Raw genomic sequence first — 20467 nt, 5'->3', positions numbered from 1 at the left:
TACGTATAGGCCCATCCTAGACTGGTACTCGATAGTGTTTGGAGACATACCACCATGACAGCCACCTAACCAGGGATTTGAGCACAAGATTGAGTTAAAGCCGGGGGTATAGGATACGATTACTACCCCGTACAGGCATCCCAAGGCTTACAAGGATGAGATTGAGCGGGCCATTCATGAGTTATTGGAACTTGGGCATAGTAGGCCTAGCTCTAGCCATTTTGCTTCATCAGTTGTCCTGGTGAAGAAGAAGGACGGGACATTACGCATGTGCATAGATTACCGGGCCCTCAACAAGAAGACCCTGAAGAACCGCTACCCCATCCCACGCATAGATGAGTTGCTAGATGAGTTGAGAGGGGCCAAGTTCTTCTCCAAGATAGACTTGCAATGGGGGTACCACTAGATCAGAGTGAGGGACCAGGACGTCCCCAAGATGGCTTTCAAGTGTCACTATGGGCACTTCAAGTTCTTGGTTATGCCCTTCAGGCTAACCAACACACCTGCTACTTTCCAGTGCTGCATGAACCACATATTTCGTGGGCAGTTGCGGAAATTCGTATTAGTGTTTTTCGATGATATTTTGATCTATAACAGGACCTGGGAGGAGCACTTGGACGCCGTGTTGCGTATTTTGGAGGAGCAACAATTTTACACCAAGTTGTCCAAGTGTGAGTTCAAATTGACACAGATGCTCTATCTGGGGCATATCATTGAGGAGGATGGCGTGAGATTTCATGAGGAGAACTTCAGGGCTATCCGGGACTAACCGGTACCCTGGAATGTGACAGAATTAAGGGGTTTCGTGGGTATATGCACCTACTACAGGAAGTTCATGAAGGGCTTCTCCTAGTTGACAACTCCCCTCACTAATTTGACAAAGAAGGGGGCATTTGAGTGGACAGATGGAGTGCAGGAGGCCTTTGAGCGCCTCAAACAGGTTATGAGCAGCTGCCCAGTGTCAGCACTCCCAGATTACGCACAGCCCTTTGTACTTGAATGCGATGCATCAAGGGAGGGCGTAGGAGTAGTCTTGATGCAGGGGGGCACCTGATAGCATTTTAGAGTAGGAAGCTACTTCCCCACAAGAGATTATACTCCATATACTACAAAGAGATGCTAGCCATCATCCATGCACTAGCCAAGTTCAGATAGTACTTGGTGGGTAACAAGTTTCGGGTGCAGACAGGACCACAATAGCCTCATATTCTTTTTGGAGCGAAAAAAAGCTATAGGAGAGGCAACAGAAGTGGATGAGAAACCTTTAGGCATACGACTGTGACGTTGAGTATGTCAAGGGTAGGCACAATGTGGTAGCTAATACGTTGTCCAAGAGGCAGCCCACCATTTCATTGATTAGCATTGCACCAAATTAGAGGGTGCAGTGGCCAGTGGAGTATTCCAAGGACCGATTGCATGTGAGGTCCTTGATGGTGCAATGATGGATGATCGATACAAGGTGACGAACGAGGTGATTTACTATTGGGACCGGATTTATTTAGTGCCCAACTCCCAGTTGAGGGAGAAGATCATGCAGGCTTCCCATGACTCACCGTTAGCAAGGCATCAGGGGTACACCAAGACATACAGGGCTATCAGGGAGCGCTTTGCATTGAGGGGCCTTAAGGATGATGTTTTGAGGCATGTCCGGGAGTGTGATACGTGCCAAAGGAACAAGGGTGAACAAACACACCCTGCTGGGTTGTTACAGCCTCTTCCTATCCCTGAGGGGAAATGGGAGAGCATCTCAATGGATTTTATCACCGGGTTGCCTACAGTCCAAGGCAAGGACTGCATATACTTGGTGGTAGACAAATTGACAAAATTTGCCCACTTCTTCACTATTTCAACCCGGTCGTCGGCCTCACAAGTGACTAAACTATTTTTCAGGAAGGTGTTTCGGCTTCATGGTCTTCCGAAGACTATTGTCAATGACCGAGACAGCAAGTTCATGGGGGGATTTTGGCAGTAGTTGTTTCGACTGGTGGGCATGGAGCTCACCCCAAGTACTAGTTACCACCCCCAGACTGATGGGCAAACGAAGATTGTAAACAAGTGGTTAGAGGGCTATCTATGTAACTATTGACGGGCCAGAAACATGCATGGATACGATGGTTGCATTTGGGTGAGTACTACTACAATACAACGTACCACATGTCCATAGGTATGTCCCCATTCAGAGCTTTGTATGGTTATGATGCATTATCTTTCGCTGATGTGATGTTTGGAGACAGCAAGGCCCAAGTGCCAAGGATTGGATTCAGGAGAGCCAAGATATTTTGTGGGATCTCAAAGATAACCTACAAACTGCACAAAACCAACAAAAGCTCTACGCTGACAAGGGCCGAGTAGAAAGGCAAGTTGAGGATGGGGATTTGGTCTTCTTAAGACTTTTGTCGTACAGACAGTCCACGCTCAAACAAAAGGGGGGTGGAGAAGCTCAAGCCCCGCTTTTACGGGTCATACAGAGTCACCAAGAGAGTTGGGAAGGTGGCGTATCAACTGGAGCTACCCCCGGGAAGCCAAGTTCACAACATTTTCCATGTGTCTTGCCTAAAAAAGGCATTGGGGCAGCAAGTGACAGCAGCTACAGAGTTACCGCACATGGATGATGAGGGGTGTTATCACGTGACGCCTACACCTACCTACAAGTTAGTGAGAAAAGCCTTCAACCCCACAAGGTGTGGTTGGTGGCAAGGAACTCAAAGAAGGGGTTGTCACACTAATCCTGACTCTCTCTGTTTGAGCTATCTCCTAGGTTAGTTAAGGGGGGTGGTCCCTAATGAAAAGTTATATGATATGAGTTTCTAAAAGATACTAAAGTCAATTGGATTACTTCAAGATTATGAGCAAGTTCAACAAGTATGATGGGAAATACAAGATATGAAATGAAATATATTCCCAATAATCATCAACACATAATTCGAAGATAAGCATGTAAAACCAATGCCTTAATAACTACCTCAAAATAAACACTTGTTCAAAAGAAACAAACAAGTAATCCTGCAAAACAAGTCAATATTAGATCAAGATAAGCAAATAAATATCATTTGCAACTATAAAGAAAATGGTACTTGGAAGAAAATCCTCAAATAACAAGATAATAACATCAATTACTCATGAGCTAAATGATCATCAAAGTAGAAAATACATGAAGTAACTTGAAATAGTGTTGCACCAATGAGAATATTCCAAGTACAAGAAAAGCTAATAGTTGCAAAAATAAAGGAATTCACAATACTTGCATAATAAAATAAATGCTTCTTGAAATAAAAATGATATTTGCAAATAAGACTCAAATAAATCCAAGATAGCATAAATACGAGAATTGCATTTGCAAGTAAAGTTAAGTTGTGATGTAGATGTGCTCTTGGTTTATTTTATTACTTGTATTCTAAAACAAAGTTTCAATTGAACTCCTATCCCCAGACCTCACCCTCGCCCAGAGATCTAGATCTCACAGTGAGGAGTCAATAGGGGTGGAGGGTCCCTAGAGTCTATACAACCAACTTAAGTTGGAGGTTGATTTTAGAGATGCTTGAAAATGAGCCTAAGTAAGATGCTTGAGTAAATGTAAAATGACAATGCTTAAAGTAACTTGTATTAGCAAGTTCAAAGAAAATTAGAATGGAATTATCTAAATGATACTTGACAAGAAATTTAAATGGAGTTGTATACTTCACAAAATGCTTGAAAGCAAGTAACCAAATGTGAAATTGCAATATTGCTTCCAAATAAACATACTCCAAAATAACTTATGAATCACTTTGTCAAGTAAAGAGATGGAAATGAGAAAAATATGTTAATCCCAAGAATTAATATTAGTGTTGAGCGATTTAGAATATTAAAGATGCATGCAAATGAATAAGTGTGAAAGTTTAAACCATGCAAAGTCAATCCACCCAAGAAAAGTCTCCCTCTAAATGGGGAGATAGGATACCATGGGAGAAATCCCAAACTCCCACAAACAAATTATATCTTTTATTAATATTACAATGAGAAAAGGGCCCTTCAAAGTCCTCAACTAAACTTCAAAGAGTCTTCACAATAATTGCGTGAAACTTGAACACTAGACCTCTTTTCTTGAGAAAGTAATCACAGGATTTGACAAAGCTTTAACAATGGAATACAAGAGAAATTCCTCAAAATGATGTCTTGTAAATCTAGCCTCTTGAGATGATGAAATCTGCCAACAAAAGAAGAGAAAAGGGCAGATTTGATGGCTGTTATGACAGAATTTTGGGACAACGAATGATCTTCCCTTCAACAGAGATCTATGGTAGCCCTTATGCAAGGGAAACAAGGTGAAAGTTTCTTCTAAATGCCCACAGCCTAGCAGAGATGAACGTTGCCCCTTGTTAGTTAATGGCCAGCAGAAAAGTCAGTCTTCAATAGCTCCAAAATCAGCGCTAGGGGCTGCAACAAGTGTTAGTAGTTTCTGCACATGCAATCCTTCAACACTGCTTGTAATGCCCTACTTAATCTTATCATGCAAATTTTATTTACCTGAAAATATTGACTTATAATTATCAAGAAATATTGGTATATACTTACATTTGTGAAACTGTAATTTTTATTTACTGATATAAATTTTATTATTGTTATAATTCAACTCCCAACTTGTCTTCTCAAATTTAATTTTGGATAGGATATGGTCTCCTTCCATTTATTCCAATTTAAATATCCATATCCCAAGGTGTCATCTCAAAATCTACTTGGGAGAAGATATGGTCTTCTCCAAATTAATTTCCAAATTAAATATTCATATCTTATCCTCAAAATGTCTTCTCAAATCTACTTGGGAGAAGATATGGTAAGAAAAGTCAAGGATACTAAATGAAAGAATGTGGGGGTAGTCATGACATTTATGATATGTGGTTGAGGTGGATGGGAGAAGAGGCATAAAAAGGGAAGGATGATGAGAGGAGAAGGGGCGGGATCCTTGGTCTTGGTTTTGGTTTGGTTTTGTTTTGGAAGAGGGATGTGGAGAAAGAGGAGGAAGATCAAACTTGGATCTGGAGAGTGTTGGTTAAACTTGGACACACTACATCTAGTTGGACTTGGGTTCAGAGGGCTAGAGAACCTGTGGAAGTTCCCTGGGCTAGGAAATACTTCCTAATTCGCTAGGGGGCAAATCCAGTCGGGTAGTCAAGAGGAGCATCCCAACAGAGTTAAGAGCTCAGGAGCATCTCAACTAAGTTATTGGAACAACTATTCCTCTGTTTACTGATTACTTATGTAAATGGTTGCAATGAAATTCTTACTTATTTAATTTGTGATAAATAAATTTTAATGGTATATTATCATCAAATAAATGTTTATATATAAATAAGTTATTTCCCACCTTATCATGTTTAAAATTAGAGAAATTTAGTTTTTAGTTAGAGGACCCTAGGAGGGAGCCTCACACTGCCAACAAAGATGAGCTAAAGGTGTCAAAAAAAACTTTGATTTTTCTCTGCAAAACCAGGCCTCAAAATTAGTGGAAAGTAGAGAGAAATGTTAGCAAATCATATCTACATATATTCTACAAAATTAGACCAAAGAATTAAAGCAAGGCCCCTATCATTGCCTAAGTTTCAACATGCTCTTCAATAGCAAAATAAAATCAATATGAGCACAAGAGTTTGAGATAAATGGTTTAAATAAAATTGACTTGGCTTGTGTACAATCTATGTCACGAAATCCCTGCAAAACCACTTTGTAAAAGAAGACTATGAAGGCTCAAATAACAAACGAGAGCTTCTTTGAAAATGTATCAAGAGTGGGTTGGTCTCTCCAAAGACTTCCCCCAACGCTTACTTCCTTAATCCCAACAAGTTGTTCCCTCTACAAAATAATGATCAACAATTCATCACACTCGAAAAGGAAGAACACCTCATGAATGAAACTCCAAATTCTTTATTGATATTTATGAAAGTGTACAAGGCAGCAATGCTTCCGCAAGCACAATAGCTAGTAACAATCTACAAAATGAGAGCCAAAAGCTCATATAAATAGCACTGTGGGAGCCAATCCCAATGGAGAAATGTATCAACAAGTGGCAAAAATGATAATCCCAAAGTTGGTTCAGCGCCTCCAAGTGGCAAAATGACTGTCGTAGAACACCTCTAAGTGGCAGCCTCTATTCCTTGATTGTTCGACGCATTTCTTGAAATCGGTTGTGTGCATTTTAGCGTATTTCTAATTGTTGGTTGCTTGGTACATGTGTATGAGGATGACCTGTTATTTGGAGGCAACTCCCACTGATCTCTCACCAAAAACTGCATGCATGACACCTATAATCACATGCCAATCCACTAATGTGTATCGACTATTGTGAACTATGTGTATGGGTTGCCAACTCTGATTTGCGTGAATGATTTTGTTTGGGTGAGTGAGGACAACCCTCCACTAACTGTTTTCCATTAGATCTTTCAAATCGATTTCATTTCACTTGTTGATTTGTACCAGTGACAGCTGCATTGAAACTGGGCCTGCGTGGAGGTTTTTTTAATGATATGTTCATTATCCTTTGGTATTGATCATACGTAGAGCAAGAGGGTGAAGTGGGGTCCATTTCCCACTCACTAACTTTTCCTCATATTTAATTCCATTCGCATTTGAATTAAATCTACCTTGAATTTTTCCCATGCGTAACACTTCAACTTTGCTTTTTTAACTCAACCTGGAACCTTTTGACTCCCTTTGACTTGCACTTGGAACTTTGACTTGGGATTTCCTCCATGTGGTGGGCCCCACATGGCTGCCGCATCACCTTTTGATATTCCCTTATATTTCCATGTCCAAATTTGACTTATTTTGACTTTGGAAAATTTTCTAAATTTTTCCAATTATTCATTTTTTTGAATTTTTTCTTATTTTTGCCACTGGCTTAGAAAAATCAGCGTTTGAGGGACTATAAGTCGTTTTTTGACACTAAAAGTGGGTCCTAGAATAATGTTGGGCCTCTGAGGATGAATTTCAAGTAGTCACACGCCCTAGATATTTCTAAAGGCCACTTATTTACATCATTACATAGAAATTAATTAAAAAATCTCGTTTTGCGGGAAATTTTTAATTATTAAAAAGGGCTACTTAAACCTAGCCAAATTCCACAAAAAAAATTGTGTGATCTAGCATGGTAATATACATCAACTCTAGACACTAAGATGTGTTAGGGACTCAACCTTCAAACCGTCACCTCAGCTTTGGGGTAAAAAGTGAGTAAAAAAACCTAGAAAATTATCCGCCTCTGAAAAAGAAGGGATAACTAACCAAATAAAAAAACACTCCAAGTTGTACTCGTTTGTTGATAGAATCCCAACACCCTAGGCATGTTACAGACTCAAAAACTCATCATTACTAGTATCACTTATTACAATTCCCCGCAGGGTATGGAATCTGGGTATAAGAAAGATGATAAGAAGGTAGATCTAGAGTTAAAAAACTTTGTTCACTGATGATGTCTCATGGTACAAGTGTCCTCTGAATCATCCTTGGGCGTTGAGTCTTCATATAATCGTCAGGTGCCACTCCAGAGGTCAACAAGGGGCATTTGGTTCTGGAGCCAGAGGCCATTTGGGACACCCATGAGAAACACTTGTGGAACAGGGTTATCTGGGAGTTTTTTATCAGATGGAGGAATCTACACGATGAGGATGCCACTTGGGAAGGAGAGCAAATACTCCAACATCCATCATTGCAGTTGCTTGAGGACAAGCAACATTTTGGCGGGTAGGACTGTAATATTCCCACTTAGCAATATTGCTAAGGAGAAATATCGATTTTACCAATTTTGTCATATTTTGCACTTACACTTAGTAAAAGTGGGTTGCGAGACCCCAATTGAGTTTTTGGAGCTAAGGCAAGGGCCAACATAGGAAAAAAGGGAAAATCAAATGGTTAGTGGATGGTGGGGACCACTCCGAGGGGGGATTACGCCCCCCCTGGAAATACGCATTCCTTGGAGGGAATCATGAAAAGTTCGATGGTTGGGCCCCACATGGGCAATTGGGAGGCACAATGATAAAATAGAAAGATGCACTCATTTTGGGCATCTTTGATCATTTGAGCATTCACCTTGACTAGCACGCTTGAGCCGGAAGCCAAGTCTACATGAGTTGTTGAGCACAAGATATTTTCAGGCGAGAATCTCACCCTTGCTTCGGTGGAACTCGAGTGCCAGCCCTAGGAGGGAGTTTCCATCATTTTCAGATCGATCCGAGAGCATTGCAACATGGTTGTGAAGTGGATTCATCAAAGGCTGCATAGGGCCTACGCAGCTCTATTTCGTGCCACACGTGGGGCACAAGGAAGGAGAGGAAGTTGGGGGTGAGATTTGAGGAGGAGTTCCGGGAGAAGCATTGTTGAATATCTCAACCATTTTGGTGGCATTTAGCAGCACCATTTACAGGTGGGTCGAAATACCCAGCAGCTGGAGGAGCTAGGGGAATTGGGTCGAAATTCCGAGGTCAAAATTTGGCCAATTCCTTCGTGGGTTTTGGTGGGTTAATGGAGGAGAGCCCGAGGTTAATTTCCCGAAATTTTTTGAGCCCCGGAGGAGATCCTAGCAGCCATTGTTTGCAAGCAGCAATGCAGATTTCCAAGGGGCAGCGCAGAGCTTTGTTGGGAACAGCTACATTTGTGTCCGAGCAGCTGATTTTATCACTCAGGCATTGTTAGCTTGCCTTGGTCAAGCCCAAGTGCATGTTTTCAAATCTTATCTTGTACCCAGCGTTTACATTAATAAAATGACTCAGCTCAGTGCAGTTTATGACATTTTTCTGGGTGTTTAATGTGGTGTAATTTTGTGTGTGTTTTTGCTATGTTTGTTTGTTTATCATTCTAAATTTCCTTTAGGAATATTACATATAAACAATTATAAGATACCTTTTCCAACAGTCACATTCATTCATAATGACCCATATAAACATCACATTGCACTATATCTAATCATCATTCCCATATCAATAAATATTTTTTTATCCTTTTGGATGCATGGCTTCGTGCCTCTTATAATTTAATGATGGCTCCTTGTGAGACATCGCAAAATCAATCTGCAGATTTTTCAATTAATTGCCCATAGGCAGTAACAGTAATTGTAAATTGTTGAAAGAATGTACAAAATCCAAGTTGGTTTTACATGCTGCGCACACACTAAATGCAAGATGAAACAGTTTTGCAGAAATAAATCCGTCAACAGCAATAAAACTTAATTTCTTCTTAGCTTTAATTTCTTAAATAAGAAACATGATGCAGTTCCTTCCATTAATACACAAAATGTACTCATAGCATACTCTTACAGTCCCATAGCCACTGTTGGCTGTTAGTGAACATTAATGTAAACTTTGTTTCTTTATATATATTCCCACACTTCGTAAAAATATCTTTGCACCCAATGTTAACCACATCATGGATTTCTTCCACTTCCAAATCCTAGTTCATTCTATTTATCACACTAACTGTGCAGTAAACTATAGGCCTCACTATCAACATTGTATAGGCAAGGCAAAAAAGGATGGGCATTATTCGAATTTGGGATAGAAAAATAAACTCATTGTAATGCAGTCCCAGATTTTATTCTTTAACGAAAGTGTGGCAAAAAATGATAAACCAGAAGTTCATTGTTAACCTTAATTTACATACCTCAGTAACAGCACCACTACCAGGATAGAAACCCTCTCCGTGTCTATGTAAGGATATATAAAGCACCTTCAAAGATCAGGCAACAGAATAGTCATGCAAGATTCTTCGCAACCGAAAATGGTTTAGCGCGTATGCACTTTAGTAACACTCACCGATTGATCTGCCTCAAAGATCTCCTGTGTACCATTCCCATGGTGTACATCCTGCATGCACTAGCAACATTGCTTCTTAACAACATCAACTCCAAAACATCAATGTCAATATACATCTGACTGCCTTAGATTGACCAAAAAGTGTCTTCAAGTTTAACAAAAGCCAATATAAGCAAACTAATTAAAATGACTCTGATATTCAAATAAAACCAAGGTACAACTAAATCCAAACCAATACAAAGAAAACCACATCGGCATTTCTTACCCAATCAACAATTAAAACTTTCTTTGCTCCTACAACCCGGGATGCTGAGACAGCAATTGCTGCATTGTTGTGAAGACAAAAACCCATGGAATCTTTTACTCCAGCATGATGACCAGGAGGCCTTACCTGCTTTCAGTGAAGTGAGGCAAAAATTACCAAGAATATCAATACGTCACAGTTACTATGTTTAAAAATCGTTTGGAATAAACTGCCAATGCTAAAGTCCATTAAGAAACATGACACTAAAATGGTAACTAGCAGAAAGCAAGAAACAATATAAAATGAACATACCAGAGCAAACCCATTCTGAGCTTGGCCTGTCATGATTGCTTTTGCAAGGTCAGCACATAAACCAGCTGCAAGTCTGGCCGCAAGAGACGAATGCTCATTTGCATACGTATCTGGTGACAAATGGCTGTGATAAGCAAATGCTTAGATTTTTTAATTCATTTCGAGGAAAAATAACCAGGCAATGAAGATGCAGAATTAGAATCCTAATTACTTTGAAATGATAAACTATAAAACAACAACGCAAACCAATTTAGAAATTTCTGGAACATTTATTCCTACACAAGTGACAACATAAATCCACAAGAGCTTGAAGAATATACACACTAAATTTCTTGCAATTTCATTCAACTCTTCTACATATATCCTTCAGAGAATCCAGAGTATGCTATTATTGGAGATCAGACAATGTTCATTCAAATAAATCAACAATCTAAATAGCAAAAAGTACAAATACAAGGAATTAGCTTCCCCCTCCCCTTGTCCACACCTTGGTTCAGGCCTAGAATGATGCCCAAAGGTTGATGTAGCTAAAAAGAAAAGAAAAAAGCATAATTTAGCCACTTTCATTAGGAAATGTACCTTAAAATGCAAAAGAAGGTTGGGACATACAAATTTAGCATGTGGGCAAAAGCCAAACATGAGCTCTACCCCTATCATGATGGTCATCACCCTAGTTCCTAGGGACCCTCATATTGGCCCTTTACATCACTAAGGAACCCATGATTGTCCCAACCCTTGGTGGACGATGAACTGCCCACCTTAAGGGGGTTTTCACTGCTATATCTTACAAACCATGCTCTCATCCCCTAGAGACCCGAGCAATTTCAAAAGAAAAATCAATAAAAGACATATGAAGAAAGGTGGAAAAACAATGGTCAGGGTAACTCATGTACCCCGATTACTCTCTCCTACATTCATATACCCAAGTATGGGCTTCCCTTATTATAGCTACCCTTGTACCGTGGCATGCGGCTTGGAGCTTTCCCCTTTATTCCCACTTCATTCGATCATTATATCACATGCCACCTACCACTTAATGGATGTACCATGGACATGTCACCCCCTTTAGAAGCTGAAACTACCTAATAGGGTCCTTGGTTAACCCCCTTATTGAGCCTAGAAACACCTGTACATGCTAAAGCCCACTATGGAAGGACATGCCACTATGAAGTGTCCATTTGATTCCATGATTTGTAAGCTCTTTTACTCGATTGCACTAATGATCTGTTGTACTGGAAGGCGAGTGGACGCATTGGATCTTATACAAGATTGCAGGTGGGTCTTCATTTGGGGTTTGGCCTCCCTATGGGAGGTCCAAGCCCTCCAGAGAGTCACATTGGCACTTGTAGGGTGAGCGTTGAGAGCCATGGGCCTCCACCATAACAAAGAGCACATTGCCACTACATGGATCCCTAAGCACAATTCATTCCTTGCTCATGTTCCACCCTTTTGGATGAGGATGATGCACCTAGACCACCATGCCCAATTGGCTTCACACTTGCACCACACACTTGGCAGAGGTTCCAGGGCCCAGATAAGGATGTGTCTCACCATGGGAGACAGAGGGAGGGCTTATGTCATCATTTTAACCCTTACAAATGGTACACAGGCATTATCAATCCACTTGGAGATCCATGAGGATGTCATTGTGCCCCACACCCACTTGGGTACACCACATTTGATTTGCTTGGATATCAAGGGGCTACACCCTTGATCACTATTTTGGAGCCTATCCTCTCACCTTTGCAAATTTTGGACTCCACTAGGCCTCATCAATGGCCTACCAACTCATTGTATCTACTACTTTTCCCTCTTGAGAGGCTTATCGTTATATTATGGAGCTATCTTGGTGGGCTTGTCACCAAGTCATGTCATTATTGTACATTAATTTATTATTTGGGGCTTAGTTATGCCTAATTAGGCAAATCGAACCCTTAGGGAGGATATAAATTGATGAGAGCTCATTTGAATCTCATCATCATTTGGATTTGTATCATTGTTTCTTCTGCGATTTTTGCTAGCCCTTTTGATGGACGAATTAGAGTTTTAATGCATTTTTATGTTTGGAAAAGCTTGATTCTTATCTTTGGAGCTTTGATTTTCTTGCATCTTGATGATTGCAATAATTTCACCATACATGTGAGTACTCTTTTCATGTTTATCTTGTAATTTGTCTCACGTAATGGTCTATGAAATATTTTCGTTCATGAAGCTGGTGTACCTTCCCTTATGCTTATGCGAAGTTGCTAAATCTTGTCTTTGTGAGGGATTTTTCATATGATTATTGTGAAGTATGGTGAATTAATGTCATAGGGACACATGATTGTTCATCATTTGCCTTGATAAGCCATCAATTACAACATAAAGAAGTATAAATTTCCTTATGTAACCTAGTTGTTGCTAAGGCCATACGAAGTTGTTGGGGAACTCCTTAGTTTGGAACAACCATCTCTAAACATTGATTTCATTAGACTCCATTCTCCAAATAGGCTAGGCAGTGAAGCATTGGTTTAGTTCTAAGGTGATCACAAAAGAATATTCTTCTCGCCTTCCTCTTTTCTAAGCCCTAACCTAGTAGGCCTCCTAGTGAATCTTCTAAAACCATTTCTAGCCATTGAAAATCCTTGAAAATTGGTCAACTATTGCGATGAGGTTTTCTTGAGAGGTCTTCCAAATTTGAGGTCATTCCCATAGTGGAATCTCAAGATATTCCAAGCCCTAGCTTGAAGACCATTGTCCTCCCTAGGTCTCCTTTGGTTAGTGGCTTCATTATGATCATTGCACTCAAACTCAAAGAAAAATCCAATTCCTTTGATCCTCTTCTCCACCTTAACTTAGTCAAGTCCACTAGTTTGGTGCTTAATCCCACACACTTGACCTCGTTTGGGTTCACTTGGGCTTCTTTGTGGTCCCGCAACCTTGTAACCCCAATTTCATTGATCCATCTCTCCTAATGATTCCTCTCATACAGAGACAACTCCCGTCAGTGAAAGTCCGTAAAGAGCAGGGAGCTTTAGCTGATGTGACAGTGGGCTATTGCTCCATTGTTGCCACTTGACCTAGGATCCCTTCCTAGGACACCTGCTAGTTTGAGTGGTAACAGTATCCTCGAGGCAAAAATGGTGCTTCAAAATTGTGGAATACTAATGTCAATTTCTCAACACAATTATCAATGACATTAGCTGCATTAACCTTTAGTTCTAGTTGGATTGGAAAACCAATTTCTCCAGGGCAGTCCAAAATATTAGCCTACAAGAGGCTTGGTTTGCAAAAAAGCCTTGAGTAAGTCCATCAATAGTTTTTGGACACATAAGAGTTAATGAGGATGTAGGGATGTTCCACGCCATTTCAGATCAAAGATCATATCATAGAAGTATAAGTAATCCCTTTAGTATGGTCGAAAAAAAAACAACCAGTTTGCATGGTGTGACCTCCCATTCCTTCCATTTATGTGGTAAAGGCCTAAAACACAAGTGAAACCCTAGGAGCAATATAGAAGGTTCAGTCAGTGTCAACACGGTAACTCCCTCCCTCTCTCTAGGCCAGCTCTCCTCAAACATATCGGGGGAATCCCTAAACAACTAAATCTGATTTAGGATGTAAACCTAAGGAAAAGTTGTTCCTTTCTTCAAATATTGGACTAAATCAGTGTTATTAATCCCATAATTTTTTCCCTATGTAATTCTATATTGATGCAATTCATTGGCCTGTAACTATTATAAAGCATGATAAGTGAAATTGAGAATAACCAGTTTTAAAGCAACTCTCACCAGTGAAGAAAAAACCTTCTACCCACGATATTACAAAATCTAATTTCCCTATTAACGTAATGGGAAGCTAAATATCCTTAGGTACAAGATCTACCGATCTGACTGATTGCATTATATGATATTTAAAGAAGAACCACCTATGAATAACTAAGAGCTTAGCATTCTTATCCCAGCGCAAGTATTGTTCTGAGGTTTGATCTGCCATATTCAAAGCAGACAATAAATTTATATCAAAACTCAAGTACAGATTTTTGAATATCTAGACAGCACTATAAAGTATCAAATTATAGAAGTGGTGTGTACCTTAACATTCCACAGCTTGTTGATTCAACGGCGTTCACGTGCTCCAAAGAATGGATCTGCAATCTCACCATATCAAGAAAAGCCAGTCATTTAGCATGCCCTCACTCATGCTGCAGTGACTATGAACCATGAAAACATATCCAATTCACAAACAACACAACTAACAAAACCTGCCAGCATAGAACCATCTTAACCCCAGATCTATCAATCACCGAAAGAGATCAAATATTGAGTTGCAAACCTCTTTTAGAGTTGCAATAAGATATCTCTCTCTATATATAAAAATATAAACATTGAATTTTTTTTTTGTTATTAATATTTTTTTGAATGCTACATTGAAAAAATTTCTCTCACTTACTCTGTCTTGTATTAAGAAGTGGAAAATACCTCTCAATAGAATAAGAAATGTTTTGCTTCTAACTACTTTTTCTCTCAAGTTGATAAATTATTTTATATAGTGTGGATATTGAAACATATATATATATGTGTGTGTGTGTGTGTGTGTGTCAATTAAGTTTAGCTTGGTTCGTTGCACAGAATAGTTGTTATCCTCCCCACCGAGGTTCAAGTCCCATAAGTTGACATGTTTATGCTCTGGAATAGAGTAACTATGTCTCTTATGTGAGTATATACTGAGGGCTGGCCTAGTGCCAGCAACCTCTCTCTTGGCTTCGAGCTGAGAGGGAGGCTGACTTTCTTCCCGGGCGATACCGAATGCCTAAAATTTCATCCTTCGATATATATATATATATATATATATATATATATATATGCAACTTTCTCACTCTATATATAGATAGAGATATCTATGAAGTTGATATTGAAATATTCCAAGTTTACTTTCTCACTCTATATATAGATAGAGATATCTATGAAGTTGATATTGAAATATTCGTTAACTTGGATAATGAAATATTTTATTTAAGGTCTGCACTGAAATATTTTTTAAATAGTGAAGGAATTACACATCTTCCTCATACTGAAAAGTAAATATATAATTTTTTACTTTCAATTATTTTATCTTTTTATATAAACTTCATATAAAATTATGTTGTTTAATATGTAAATTGAAATATTTTATTTATGGCTGACATGGAAATATTTTGTTAAAAAGTACTTATTTTTTAAATACCACCTGTCAATTCTATCTTGAGCATGGGAGGAATTACAAATCTCCTTCTTAATGGGATGTATTATCAATATTATGTTTACAAAATAAAAAAATAACCAGCAAAACAAAACAAAAACAAAAAAACTTTTGTATAGAAATATTTTTTTGTTATTAAATTTTTTAATGCAACTATTATTTCATTTTTTAATATAACTTTACACAACAACATCTCTCCCATGTTGGACTGTAAAGCACCTCTCAGCACAAAAGATATTGCAACTCTATTTACACTAAGATGGGACTACCTCTACCCAGTTCGCTTCCCTCGCCATCGGTCATTAGACTCAGGAGCCCCTGACATCTTTATTTCCATTGTCAGACCTTACCATCTCGCTCGCTCGTTCCTTTTTAGCAGGCCATTATTTTTATGTATTGTGCCGCAGACTATTGAGTATTTTGTATTATATCAGTCTCTTAAATACGTGTCGCAGCAGCACTACCACTGGTTTCATTCTCTCTATATGTTATTTTTAGCATTTTTTTAGGAGATGTGCTTGCACTCCCACATTGTAGTCATACTAACTGTACTCTTCTTCAGTCCCATTGACCTACTTTTGTGGTCATCAGTTGGACATTAATAAATTCTCTCACATACTTGTGTTCCAAGCAAGCACCCTGTTTGAGTTTTGCAAATTACTATCTGATGGGGAGGCTTTGTACAAAAAATTCTTCAATGTTTCAGAACTATGGTGCCCACATGTCTTTTGCACAGGGCATAAAGAAGAGGCCGCAAAAATATAATAATCAATCTGTGGGCCTGGTTCAAATGCCCATCTTTTGTTTTCACTCACCAAGTAGATCATATTGAGCCATATATATAGATTAAATGTGCACAAAAAATATGGAAATTAGCTCATGCTTATCTGTATTCTTCTTGTTCGTTTAAATCAAATTGGCATACATGCATGGAGAACACGTGCAAATGTTCAGAATCACTCAAAAGCCATCCGCACAATATTAAAAATAGCAGTAAGAACCATGTTTCATACAGTTTGACCTGTAGGACTGAATCATTTAACTGTTTTATGCGAATAAATTTTTACCGTTTGCAGCTCTTCACAAGTAGCCTCTCTTGCAGGTATGGAGAAACATTTTCCTGGAAATAAACCTGTTTATATAAAATGACAATAATACCTTCAAAAGTTAAATACCTCAAAATCAATAATAAATTGAAATTGTAAGCTGCAAAAGCATGTGATAAGAAGATTTTACAACATGGAACTAGAAGCTATTCCATGGAGATGTAACAATTTATTATACTTAGCAGTTTTAAAATTTTCAAATTTAATAGCAAAGATATAAAAAAACATTAAGAAAGTAAGTTAATTGTTGTTACATTTTTTTATTTCTACAAATAATAACTATTACATATCAAGAATTATTTATTGTTTTAAAGTTACCATAAAAATTAATAAACAAATAACTAACTTGATAAAAATGTAATTATACAATACTCAAGAACAATGGGAAGAGAGCGCAAGGTGTGGAAGGAGATATGGACAGCACAGGAAAGGAATCCGGACCCCATACAGATGCTCAGGAAGAGAGTATCGCTGCAGGTACATGACCACTGTTAAAATTGTAGTTTGGGAGGTACTCCCACAAACCTCTCGGTACTAGGTTTTCATGGAGTTGACCCACAAAAATGAGCTTTTGTGGGAAAAGTGCCCAAGCAGTGGCCTTTAGACCCAATTTTGTGGGCTAAAGACCCAAAGATAATGGTTTTTATTCTAAATATTGTTGTGGAGGCACTTTAATGAAGTTAGGGGTTCCTAAGTTAATAATTAGAGAGGTATAAATATAAGAGACCTAAGGAGAGGTCTCACCACACATTGCAATTTATCTTGTCAAAACATTAGCCTCGTAAAGGAGCCACAGATCTGAGAAGGATGAGTTTCTAAGAAGAAGATTTCTATCTTTGAAGGACGATGAGTTACCTTGAGAGGTCTACTTGCTTGAGAAGAAGTTTTGTGCTAGAGTTTCTCTGTTTGTAGTTGAGAAAGGTTGCCTGGTCCGAATTCTGTCTGTATTTTTGGAGAGGGCCAAAGCCCTAATTCTTAGTAGAAGAAGGGCCGAAAGCTCTGTTTAAAGGCTGGAAATAGGGCTGAGTTCCCTCAGATCCAAGTGCAGAAGATACACAAGGGCCAAGCCTGATACAGTGACTGCAGGTGATAGAAGGCTTCGAACCTGAGGTTGGGAGGCTGCAGGGGTCTGTTTCAGGACCGAGAAGCCTCAGACGAGTGTTTGCAGAGGGCCAAAATTCCTCAGCCCTAAGCCGAGGCCAGCAAAGGAGTAATTGGCTATTATTTTGTTGCAGATGATTGGAGAGATATTGCATTGAAGTCTGTTCATGAATGCTGGATTGGACAGTGTTGCTTGAGAACTAATATACAGTGAATTGTAGGGCTAATTCACTGTGAGAGGCAGACCAATTCGAAGCTGATTATGCAGTGTTTCTTGAAGGACAAAGTGCATTGTGAGCAGCTGGTATGCAGAGACTTTAAAGGGGCAAATTTCTCTGTGAGTAAAGGAGGCAAAGAGCTGCTATGTGTCAGTGACAAAAGAGGGCTGAAAGGAGTGTTGTTGAAGGATACTTTGTTATTTTTTTTATTGTGCTTTGGGCAGAATGGGGATCAAAGGAGACCTCAAGCCCTAGTGTATACTGTGTATACTAATGTCTTATATGAGGACTTTGTAAGGGCCATGATCCCTGGTATGGGACCCCTATGTTTGAGTTATTGAAGGGCAAATAAAAACAAGTTTTGGGCCTACAAAATTTTGTGTACTTTGTTGATTTAACGATGTTACATTTCCACTGTGCAAGGTGCTCGAAGTTGTGTAATTCAGTGTTTATGATCGTGATTAGACATAATCCGGATCTGAGATACTAGGAAAAATCCAACGTGGTATCAGAGCTAATTAGAAGGGACAGCTGAATCGGGAATGTGCACAGCGAACAGCTCAAGAGGGAGTTGATTGCTTGTTGTTGAAGGACTAACAGTGTGTCGAAGATGATTGTTGGCTTGAGATATGATGACAGATTGGATGGGTTGTCCAACTTGAGTCCTTGGAAGGAAAGGATCAAGCTGGTCTTGTTGGTGAAAAAGATATGGGAGTTTGTTGACAAGGAGATTCAAAAACCAACAGATCCCAAGGAGTTGGAAGTATATGAAGAGTTGGTTGTGAAGGGTAAGCTCATCATCTTAGATGGTGTCAAGGATCACTTGATACCAATGTTGCAGTAACCGTTATCGGGATATTATCGGCGAGGGGAAAAAATCGGAAAAATTTGTAAAAATCGGGAAAAAATCGTAACATACAAAAATATTCATTTTTTTTCAATTTTTTTAATATCTAAAACATCTACAACATAAAATAAATACATTGACACATAAATATGATAAAAAAAACTAATATATAAGATGTTTAATATCATTTCTAGTGCTACATCACACATAACAGTGAATCACGTCCTGAATAGTAAGTCTTGACTCATGACTCCCAACTCAGCCTCAAAATATCAACAAAAAATATAATAATGTATCTCATATCACGAGTCATAATATCATATACAATGAAATGAACCAAATAACTAAAGTCTAATACTACTAATTTCCTCTGCCCCTCTAGATGTAGATGCCAGTGGAGTTGGCAGTGAACTCAGTTGTGCTCTAGAAGTTGAAGAACTAGGAGCTACAAGAGGTAGACCACGTCCTCTACTGGTGACAGGGGTAGCCTAGGTAGGTTGTGTCACCTCCTCCTCATCAAAAAATCGGAGGAAAAAAAAATATTTATATATATATTTCAGAAGATTTTTTGGGAAAAAATCACTCTTTTTACGAAAAAAATTGCGATTTTTTCCCGATTTTTTGTGAAAAAAAATTAGCGTAAAAATCGGGCGATAATATCGCCAAAATCAAAAAATCGTGATTTTCCGATAATATCGCGATTTTTGCAACACTGCTTGATACCTCATCTAACTGGAAAGAACACTGCACATGAGATGTGGAAGGCTCTTCAGGACTTGGATGGCTAAGGTGTGGCTTCGTATCTGACAAGTATTTCTCAAGTTTGTGATGAGCTAGCTACCATTGGAGATAACATTCCAGATTCTGAGTTAGTGAGGACTGCTTTGAAGGGCTTCACCGAGAAATGGAAGCCATTTATCAAAGGGATTGTCACTCGAGATAAGCTGCCAGAATGGAACAAATTATGGGATGATTTCATCCAGAAATAACTTTGCGATGAGGATCTTCAAAAGAAGAATTCTGATGAAGGGCATATGGCTCTTGCTACTAAGATAAAAGGTAAGGGGAAGTTCAATGATGGCAAGAAGAAGAAGAAGCACTTGAGCAAAGTGAAGTGTTTCACATGTGGTGAGCATGGTCATTATGCAAGTGTCCACGTAGGAAGAAAGGAGATAATGAGAAGAAGAAAGAAACGGCAATGGTAACTTCGTCTACAACCGAGCGGGATGATTTTGCGAGAAGATTCGATGAGAAGTTTTCTCTAGTCTCTCATTTCTCAAAACATCACACTGGTGAGAGTGCTTGGTTCATTGTTATCGGGGCATCGAAGCATATGACAAGATTGCAAGGAGCATTTGAGACCTTGACTGAATGGGACTCTAGTTTGTACGTGAAGATTGATGATAAGAATCAGAAAGTTGTCAAAGGGACAAGGGTTGTACCATTCAGAATGGAGTCAACAGGGCTACTACGAGTTCAAGATGTACCGTGGGTATCGGAGCTCAAGTGTAGCATGCTATCTGTCTCAACCACTGAGGCTAAGGGGTTTGAGGTATTATTCTAAGATGGGACGATGATACTCTGGCCCAGCGGCTCTAACTCCACAGGAGTAACCTTTGGAGTCATGGAGAAGGGTCTAT

At 39.0% G+C, this 20467-nt stretch overlaps 1 protein-coding gene across 4 annotated transcripts in view; it reads right to left on the bottom strand.

Moving 5' to 3' along the window:
* LOC149152033 (histone deacetylase 15-like) overlaps positions 1-20467 on the bottom strand; it is a 318098-nt gene that overhangs the window by 204874 nt on the left and 92757 nt on the right. For 2 of the 4 annotated variants that reach the window (XM_089438338.1, XM_089438339.1), the window contains 6 exons: positions 16623-16687; positions 14409-14464; positions 10336-10459; positions 10045-10170; positions 9780-9839; positions 9628-9693 (listed from right to left, as the gene is read on the bottom strand). In XM_089438338.1, the coding sequence (XP_089294464.1) occupies positions 9628-9693; positions 9780-9839; positions 10045-10170; positions 10336-10459; positions 14409-14464; positions 16623-16687 (497 nt within the window). The remainder of the gene's footprint in view (positions 1-9627; positions 9694-9779; positions 9840-10044; positions 10171-10335; positions 10460-14408; positions 14465-16622; positions 16688-20467) is intronic. The other 2 variants (XM_089438340.1, XM_089438341.1) reach the window with 2 other exon arrangements.

Source organism: Pinus tabuliformis, chromosome 9, assembly GCF_031772625.1.
Source record: "Pinus tabuliformis cultivar Carrire ecotype Pingquan chromosome 9, CPIR1, whole genome shotgun sequence".
Classification (NCBI taxonomy): Eukaryota; Viridiplantae; Streptophyta; class Pinopsida; order Pinales; family Pinaceae; genus Pinus; species Pinus tabuliformis.
Note: the sequence above shows the minus strand (reverse complement) of the source record. Positions and strands in the feature narration are given on the sequence as shown.